Source organism: Macrobrachium rosenbergii, chromosome 21 (genome assembly GCF_040412425.1).
Source record: "Macrobrachium rosenbergii isolate ZJJX-2024 chromosome 21, ASM4041242v1, whole genome shotgun sequence".
Taxonomy (NCBI): domain Eukaryota; kingdom Metazoa; phylum Arthropoda; class Malacostraca; order Decapoda; family Palaemonidae; genus Macrobrachium; species Macrobrachium rosenbergii.
In genome coordinates this window covers 7,854,594-7,865,165 of record NC_089761.1, presented here as the reverse complement: position 1 = coordinate 7,865,165, position 10,572 = coordinate 7,854,594, and the positions used below count along the sequence as shown (strand labels likewise).

General features: G+C 32.7%; 1 protein-coding gene across 1 annotated transcript in view; it reads left to right on the top strand.

The window, feature by feature from the left end:
* Positions 1-3,240: 3,240 nt before the first annotated feature.
* The window catches only part of LOC136849667 (cell adhesion molecule Dscam2-like), a 219,947-nt gene continuing 212,615 nt past the window's right edge, over positions 3,241-10,572 (top strand). The window contains 1 exon segment of the mRNA XM_067122997.1: positions 3,241-3,838. Coding sequence (XP_066979098.1) covers positions 3,733-3,838 — 106 coding nt within the window. The 5' untranslated portion in view covers positions 3,241-3,732.

Below are 10,572 nucleotides of genomic sequence, written 5' to 3'. Positions count from 1 at the left end.
TATCGAACTAAATTTCTTTAAGCACTAACCTTTAAAATTCAAGATAAGATGCTTGAGAACCTTGCTGAAAGTCCGTTCAGTTCGTGTCATTATGTTTATTCATTTACCCGATTATGAGAATAATTGTCATTATTACCCTATTTTTGGTAAAAAATCTGTTACCCATCAAACCCTTTCCCCTTGAGAATAAAAACTTTTAGACCACTTTTTTCATCTTAAACAGAAAGCATATAACGCACCTAAAGAGCATAATGCTTCTTCTACCCTATTTTAGGAAACTTGTCTCAATCCATATATTCTTGATTTATCTTTATGTGTAAAGAACCTTTTTTCCTTTCTAAAATACAATTTTAGTTTCAATAAAACCGTCAGCATTGATGGTCTTTTTCATTTCGATGAATTTTTTTACTTAGCTGTAGAATAAGCGAATTCATAATATATATTCATGAGTTTAAATCTCTCTCTCTCTCTCTCTCTCTCTCTCTCTCTCTCTCTCTCTCTCTCTCTCTCTCTCTCTCTCTCTCTCTCTATATATATATATATATATATATATATATATATATATATATATATATATATATATATATATATATATATATATATATATATATATATTTATATATATATATATGATGAGGAACGTACCCTATGGTCGAGGAACATATTGACTCTCACGGGGTGTTAGCCACAGAAGTACCTTTTTATGTAAACATAAAAAAACAGTTCTGTTGAGAGAACCCATTATTTTAAATGTAAAAGTAAAATGATGAACAAAGGCTTAAAAATCTTTCCCCACCGGACAAACATGTTTTGCTGTTTTACAAGCATTGTTTATTTAGCCAGCTGGTATCTCTTCAGTAATCCCGCTGCCTTTTGTCTTCCCTGAAAATATCCAAAATTAGACTTTCCGCTTTAATCTTGATTTTCCATATAGTCAGTAAACCTTTTCCTTCCACTTAAGATAGGGCGCCTTTATCATTTCATACTTTCTACAACATCTTTATTTTAGCATTGTCTCCAGTAATGTTAATTAATACAATTTCACAAGACTGTTTAAACTGTATTTATAGTTTTTTTCACTTATACATTTATTTTTAAACAATGTGTGACTGTATCAGTTATTATGTATTGTCTTTTACAGCCTTGAAAATGGAGCCTATCCCGGATTTATTATGAATATGACTCTCTAGGTGTAACTTACATAAGTCAGGAAAAGATGTTTGGCTGAGTACTTGTAAATCCCTTTCTTATATATTTTCTTATTTCAGTTTATGTTATCTGGTTACTGTATAACTCAGAGACCACAAGTTCCTTTACATTTGTGTGGTACATTACACTGCTGACAGGTGGACTCACTTAACCTATGACTTTGGCCACAATTTGGATACTAATTAAATTTATTTGTATTACTAATGCCCAGTTTTGTGTCGTTTACAGTACTGTATGACGCGGTGTATAATAAGAATATTGTAACAATATGTTGCAACTAAGTGTAAGTAGTTTGCCATTTCCTTTCACTCCGCTTTTCTGTGGTGAGTATTCTGATAACGATATTCAGTATATTTTCATTGATGAATTTCAACATGGCAACTTTCTTCATGTCACTTCTTTTGACTTTACCAGTGAGATAGATTTTTTCTTTATTTAATCTGTGATTCTTTCATTAGCATTATTTAGCATGCTTTTTAGTTTTCTGTAAAAGAAAACTATTGTGCCGGCTTTGTCAGTCCGTCAGCACTTTTTTCTCTCAGCCCTCAGATCTTTTAAACTGCTGAGGCTAGAGGGCTGCAAATTGATATTTTGATCATCCACCCTCCAGTCATGGTTAAAATTAGCCATAATCGTACATCTGGTAACACTATAGGCACCAACGACACAGGCCACCGCCAGGCCTTGGCTGAAAGTTTCATGGGCAGCGGATAAAAGGTTCATGGTCTGTGGCTGAAAGTTTCATACAGCATTATGAGCTGTACAGAAAGCTCGATTGCGCCAAAGAAACTTCGGCGCACTTTTTACTTGTTTGTTGTTATTTATATACAGGTCTGATTTTTCCTTTCTAATCAGCCACAATTTTGTTCTTATCATTTTTTCATAATCTTGCTCATAGCCTTCTTCTGTTATTTGACAGTGACTTGATATGAATATAAGGTTTATGTGCCTTGTTGGCGATGAGATATTACAGTAGGTTTTCGTTGTGCGATCCTTTACCAATGAGGTCGTGAGATCAAATGGGTTTATGATTTTTTATTTGTTCTCATGGGCACCTGCCTATGATTTGAGGATTATATTTCATTGTTTCGGCTATTTCAAGTGTGATATTGTTTCTCTTGAAATGCAGACATTTCTGATTCATAAGATTTCATCCAACACTTCAAACTTCATTAAATTATCCAGCACTGCTTGGCATCATAATCTGTATGCATTGGAACTAAAATAAAAATCTCTTTGATTATCTATCAGAGTTCAGTATATACTTTTATCACAGCGTTTATGATGTCAGAGTTTACAACAATCCCACTGGAACCAGCAAGTTTCTCATTTCGCTTTACCAGCATTACAAGATTCTTCAGTCACTGCTTAACAAATTCATTCTTTGACTCTGTATCACTTTATATCTCACTATGTACTTTACTTTCGTGCTCTCTAGTTTCCATTTTTTCTTTACTGCATTCCATTTTTTTTCTAATATTTGCACTTAAGCCTAGAAATTTCTTAATTTCGAAGTTAATTTTACATTCTGCCCTTTTGATTGTCAATTTCCGTTCCCAAAACAAAACCAGATACGGATGGCAAAGATCATCTGTCCACAACAAGTGTGGGTTTACTAAAAAAAAAAAAAAAAAAAAAAAAAAAAAAATATATATATAAATATATATATATATATATGCTGTATACACACACACACACACACACACACACACATACACATATATATATATATATATATATATATATATATATATATATATATATATATATATATATATATATATATATATATAACATACACAAAAATAAATAAAATCACCGTGACAATATAATTGCCTGTAATTGACCGTATAATAGGATTTGACCATTGTTTAATTGACTACATAATTGACACTCACAGATCGAAAGGAGGAGGTCTCAAACTGAAATACAAAACATGGACTGGGAGTGACATTGCAATACGAAAAGATAAAAATTGAATGCACCTTGACTAAGAAAAAGTTTGCAAAAACCATTTGACACACTGGACAGGAGATGACAACAGAATCCATGTGAGCATTGATCGACATATCACCGAGGCTCACTCTACGCTGCTGTCCATTTTCTCTGATGGGGAATAAAATGCTGAACGCTCATACCCGGTGCCGGACCGGCCCCCGGCCCCATCGTTCTTTTCGTCGGCTGGCTTCAGTGCCGCTCACTCTAGGGAAGCGAGTCAGTTGCCGTTGAGCTGCCGTGAGTTTGTGACCCCGTAGTAGCTAGCGTCAGTGCCAGTCACACGTGTTTTCTTTCTGGACGGCCCCTTCCTCTGGCGTTTGGCTGCTAATCCACGGCACAGCCACTCCATTGTTAGATCATGTGACGTACTTTGTACTGATACTTTTGCAGCTAAAGCGAGTTGGAAAAACAAAACTTGTCGCTTCCAGTGAGCATTTCTTGCTAAAGTTTGCCAGCGTGGTGGAATTTGGAAATGCTGAAATAATGGAAAAGTCTTTAATCTTATGACAAAATAAGGATTTTTTCATGGATCGGTACTCGAAAGCTAATTACCATCCTAAGTTATCGAAGATGTTTGAAAAAATTCGTATTACTGTGTTGTTACATCTTTTGGTTACCGCATCTCTGACAGGTAAGTCCCTAATTCCGAATACATTTCCGAAAATGTATGATTAGTAAAAGAGGCACGTGATCATAAAAGAAAAGCGCGCTCCCTGGCTTTTGTAATGAATTTGTCAGAATGAAAAATTAGTTAACAGTAACCAATCGGGTGTTGATATTTCACGCACACACACACACACACACACACACACTTTCAGTTCAATAAAATGTGATAGTTCATTGAAAAAAATCTTGTTATTTCCTTTCTTTACGTATCATTACATTTTCATGTTATTAGTATTTTTGCATTGTATGTACTACTGTACAGTTTTCTACTTATCAATGACTATTGTTAAGTCGTGCCTTACCTCTTCCAAGAACACATGGCATTTTTTTTCTACTTTATGCATGACTACAGTCGTTTTGATGTTGGTGTTCACTTTTAAGGCAAAATATGAAATAAAATTATGTTGCAGACGGCTAGTTCGAATACCTTGCAAGTGTGCATATAAGACGTAGAAAATTCTGCATATATATATATATATATATATATATATATATATATATATATATATATATATATATATATATATATATATATATATATATATATATATATATATATATATATATATATATATATATATATATAGACACATGCACACACATGTGATGAAACACATATGTGATGAAACACACACACATTTCATATATATATATATATATACATATATATATATATATATATATATATATATATATATATATATATATATATATATATATATATATATATATATATATATATATATATATATATATATATATATATATATATATATATATATATATTTTATATATATATATATCTTATAAGAATTTTCACATCTTATAAAGCTCACTTATAAAGTAACGAAACTAGTTATCTGCAACAGAATCTTATTCTATATTTAGCCTCAAAAGTGAAAACCAAAATCCAAATTGCTGAAGTCATGTTCCTTCAAGAGGAAATGCACTACTTAACAATAGTCGAAAGTAAGGAAAAAACTTTTCCGTAGTACAAATGATAAATAAAATAGGCATAATGTAATGATTTGGGAAGAAATAAAATTACTGCATTTTATTAAAAGAAATATTACATTTTATTTACATAGAAGTGCTATAATGTACAGACGATGGAAAAGGTTCTAGAACTCACAGAGCAATCAGAAGTCATACTAAGTAAGTGTAACATCCAGCTGATGTGTAAGGCGATTAAAGGGCTTTGTAGGGATTATCATCAAACGATAAGTAGCTAACGGAACAGAGCTACTTGAGTTATTAAGATTTAATGGATAGTTGTTTAATGAAGAGGAAGTCGACAAAAGGTAGGAAACATGTATTTGATGATTAGGCAATAATCTTCAAAAGACGCGATATTAAATGAATGATAATTAAAGTGTTTAACTAATAATGGGGAGATTTTTCTAAGTAGAACCGGTGCAGTGTTAGATACCTCTATGGCAGTCGATGTGGACCCCCCAAAAAAGTTCGTTACCATGTATTTCGTCCCGTTTTAAACTTATTTAGTTTCATTAACACTAAAAGAAATGCCTCAGTAACCTGATGCAATGCACTGAGGAAAAATTTCCTTTTTTCCCTCCACCAACAGCAGTATTAATAGGAGATACTTTACAAGTTTTGTTAGCAGAGAATAGCGAGGATCTATGTGAAATGTATTTACAAGAATGGCATTTACAACGAGGAAAAGAATAATAATATTAATAGTTTAAATGTTTTGGTAGCCAATTCCAACTAAATCAAACACGCTCATGGGGTTAATGAACCTTGCCAGCTCCTACGGCTGTTCACCAACAGAGGCAGAGAACAGTTAAAGCAGTTTTACATTGTTGATTGGTGTTTGCCTCAGTTAATGATACTGAAACACAACAAGTGTCCAACGCAACACATAAGTTATCTTAAGGAATTTTGCGACAGACAAATAATAGGGAAATATGCTTATGTTTAATTTTGTTGTGTTTTAAGTAAACACCTTTTCAATTACCGTTAATTATATTTCGCAAGAAATGCCATTCATTTCATAGTCAGTATCAACCTCTTTTTTAAACAAAATTCTTGAAATTATTTTAATAAATTAAATAAATAAACACCGGTAAGTGAATAGGAATGTAGGCTTAAATGATCAACTGATTAAATGTTAACAAACTCGAATCAGATTAGAGCAGCCAGTGATAATGAGTAATTACGAGCAATGAATAATTTGCACGAACAGGTAACTTCAAAGTGCAAGGATGACATCTCTGATACCCATACCCTGCCAAGTCTTATGAGAATCATTGCAATGCGCGGCAAGTCTGACTTGACTGGATCAGTGAGCTAAATGCGCATACAAGACCTATACATGATAAGACATGAAAATCCATTTGCTGAGTCTACAGCTTTCAGGATGAGGAGACCTCGCTAACGATGTCGCATAGAGGGTAAGAAATAGTTGGTCGTCGGTAATAAAGTCACAGAGAAAAAAAAAGTAACAGAAAAAAACCACAATTTTGGCTAAAAAAAAAATCACAGGGAAAAAGTCACATTAATTTATGGTGGCAATTAAAGCAATTAAATTAATAAAACAGAAAATATTTTGGATCTTTCCTAGACAGTAACCCCCAAGGGTTTTCGGGGGTCGTTATCTAGGACTAATATTTATTTGGATCATTATCTTAATGATATTTACGTCTTTTGTTTATACTTTTACGGCTACCCCCAACGGCCTTGTACTAAACACGCCGGAAAGGTGGATACATACCCGGTTAAAACCCGGAGGGGGAGGGGGACGGGCGGTCACTATCTAGGAAAGATTAATGTGCCTTTTTTTCTGTGAATTTTTTTTTACTATTTTACCTGTGACTTTTTTACACGGATTCGAAATATTTGAGTAGGCAAGAGGAAAAAGTTTTGAACATGTATCATTCAGGTATATCGAAGATAAAAGAGTCGAAAATATCAGAGCTCTTGTCATCCACAAGGCTTAGAAATGTTGTTTTCAAATTGGAAGGGTTTGTCCTAATACAGATATAATTTTGCTGATTTAGTACAGAATCTGCCTCTAACCCTCCAGGAAAAGGTTACAATGGTATACGTGTGCATCGTATTTTCAGCATGTTGAGAAACGCATATAAAAATTTTTAAGATTTTTGTTTATTTTTGTACATGAATGATACAGCGTATTTGTTATCTTAGTTTATCATCTATAATTCATATTCCAACAACGATTTTACTATAAAATCACATGTACATACATTGTACATCATAAGTACACGGGGTTTCCGAGTAGTTACCGAGACACCAATAATTTTGGTGACCACTTGAAAATACACTGATGTACTCAATTGCGTACATGTAATTGTATGATACAATACTTTTTTAAATGTAATTATTACAGATGAATAACTAAAATACATTGTAAGTGATAAAAAGGATTTAGGATGAGAAACACCCTTCTGCTTCTTGTATGACTTGCGAGAATAGACTTCATAATAGCCGTGTTGAGATCAGGAAATTCGACAGAAACTTGAAGATATCAAAAAGAATATACTGAAATATTAGCTATCAAAATTCTTAAGCAATTTCTATTTATATGAAATGTTATAGCTAATTAATCTGATAAACACTTGCATATATATATATATATATATATATATATATATATATATATATATATATATATATATATATATATATATATATATATATATATATATATATACACATATATATATATATATATATATATATATATATATATATATATATATATATATATATATATATATATATATATATATATATATATATATATATATATATATATATATATATATATATATATATATATATATATATATATATATATATATATATATATATATATATATATATAATACATCCTCTGCTCAAGTCTACAAGCTTATTTTGAACCTGAGTAAAGTTTGGGATACTTTATCTATATCTTTGATAATTAACACCACATATCAAATTAATTGCCTGGTCTTGATTAAACCATTAGGGTGTTCATAATGGTAATAATCTAAGGAGCCCCGGGACTGCTTTCATCAATGCTCTTATGTTAAATCACCGAACAGAAGTTCCATCCCCCTACCAGTCTTATTCCTATGTACAGTACGTTGCATTGATGGAGAGAGTGAGAGAAGGAGAGAGTTGCAGACTACCTCGCCGAGGACTTCGCGTTTCGATGGTATACATTTTGGTGGAGAAATGGGCACTTATTTCTGGTGTCTTTCTCTCTTCCTCTTTCCACCCTTTACTATCGCATAGGTACCTACGCGATTTCTCGAGTGACAAGAGAAATACTTTATTTTAATCAATGCGCTTGTACCGTCCGTCCCTCCACGTACGATTCCAGAATCGAATACTGGTCGCCCGGTTTGTGAGCTTGCGCGTAGCCATCATGCCACGCGGCCAGAGCGACGAGACCAGAGAAAGAAAGATGTTACCGAATGTTTGGGGACATTTACAGTATAGCCGTCACCTATAATACGCAGACATCAGACGTTCAAAGAGCCCGAAAGGTCATTGATTTTACAAACAAGATTTCACTGGAGACAATGTCATTATGTAAAAATAGGTAAATATAGAACCAGAAGAATGGAATTTAATAAAAGTATGATAAAAGTAACAAATTAAGTTAGGGCAATAATAAATTTAACCAGGTCACACGTGGGAGATGGTTCCGTACCCACAGTAAAAGGATGGAGAACTTTTTTTTTTTTTTTTTTTGGTTTTGGATAGTGTGGGACTTTGACTTCTCAACAAAACATGGTATTACGCCCAAAGGAGCGAGGAACACTCATTACAGTGGAAACACAGACACTTAATGTGATCATAGTTCTTTGTTGTTTAAACATTGATGTCTGAAATCATTTTTGCATTTCTGTGAAGTGAGCAAAATCTCTAGAGGAAACCAATACTAAATACAGCCGTTATTTACGCAAGATAACGGTATTCCAGTGATGGCGCGAGTAACGATAAGAAAAAATTGAAGCGTTAATATCTCTGCCTTTAGATACAGAAGGCACTGCTAGTAAATCAAAGTTTTCTTTCACCGAAATATGCTTTTTGTTTATGTGCGGGAGAAAAAGGAGTCAAAAGTTACAACTATCAATATATTTAGAGTCTTTGAGTGTTCTGTTATCGAGTACTAAATGGAAACTACTTATCAGTCCAATTAAGAGATAAAACACTTATTTTGGTCAAATTAGTACTTGCTCCCAGTGACCAACTGGGCATGTCTCTTAGTGCTAGTTGCCATTTTAATAAGCATTAGGAGTGAGCAAATGCCAGGTTCTAAACTTGCCACTCTGTAATCTGATGTGATACCTTATTTAAAAGAAAAATACCTTTCTTCTTTTAAAAACTACAAAAAATAATAAAAATAATGTTCCATGGGTACTACAAGGTGAATGCTAAACATGATTAGGTTTATGTTCACAAAAAACAATCTTATCAACTGTTTATTAGCAGCCACTGTGAGAATCAAGTATATGCACTCCAGTAGAAAAGGTAGTTTATATTATGTAAAATCTAACCAAGTCAAGGGCAACATTAGAAATAATCAAAGCCTTACCATTTAACCAAGCAATCTGTCCTTAACGGTTATAAATTTCTCCATCAGCTGGCACATATCATCTTCACTTTTATTCACCCGATTTTAAAAAGTCTTAAGACAATTTACAGTCTGCTTTTAACACATGAAGAGAGAAAATCGATGCATTTCTGTAAAATTATATTTCTTATCACATTGTCTTTGAATACTAGTAGTCTAAACGTTATAAGTTTATGTACTGGATGGATGATGCACTTCTCAGCACTAATATGCATTGTTTCTCTATCAAGTCACTTAATACCAGATCTAAAGTATAGTGTGCCCAGTTAAAGCTGTTGTACAAGAAATATGATTAACTGCTCAGTGTGAATCCAATAAGTCATTAGAGACGAATTTCCGGTTCCTTCATATATAGTTTAAGTCCCTGAAGATTAGCATACACCTTTTCTAGATGTATGCTAAATTCACCTCTAGATATGCTAACACTTGACCGTGGAGGTCAATAAACAACAAGAAAAGAGATTCTCTGTTCCAAGTACTTGCAGTTAATCTCAGTATATAATAAAAATTAATTGCCTGAGGTATCTTAATGAATTTAAGAGCAACTACTGAGACCAAAACGTCCAACGCCTCCCGCAAGCGAAACCTCTCTCGGAACACTAAAAAATTATAAGTAGGAGAGGTCATTTCAGCTATCTTAGCAGTACCAAAGTCATTTAACCATGTTTCAGCAACAAACAGCATACCATTAATTAATAAACTCTCTAATTTGCAATGTTTTATTACCAACTCTTTGGATATATACAAAGTGATTTTTCATGATAAGTATTTGCTGGGCGTTTATCACAATTTGTCATAGGTTGCAAATTTGCTCAACTCTGTTGCCTTATTTTTGTCAAATGATACTTACACCAAAGATGAGAAATTCTTGATTTTTGCTGAGTGTAATTCATTATTTTAATCTGTCAATTTTGATTCTTTTTAGATTATTACAGTAAATTAAAACGAATAAATTTGAAAATAACTCAAAATTGGTATCCTAGTTGCAATCAAAGTTTACACTGAGCAGTAAAAGAAAAATATCGCGAAATGAGTTCTTTATGAGGGATAAAAAATACACCTGCATGTATTTTAAGTATTTTGCTGTA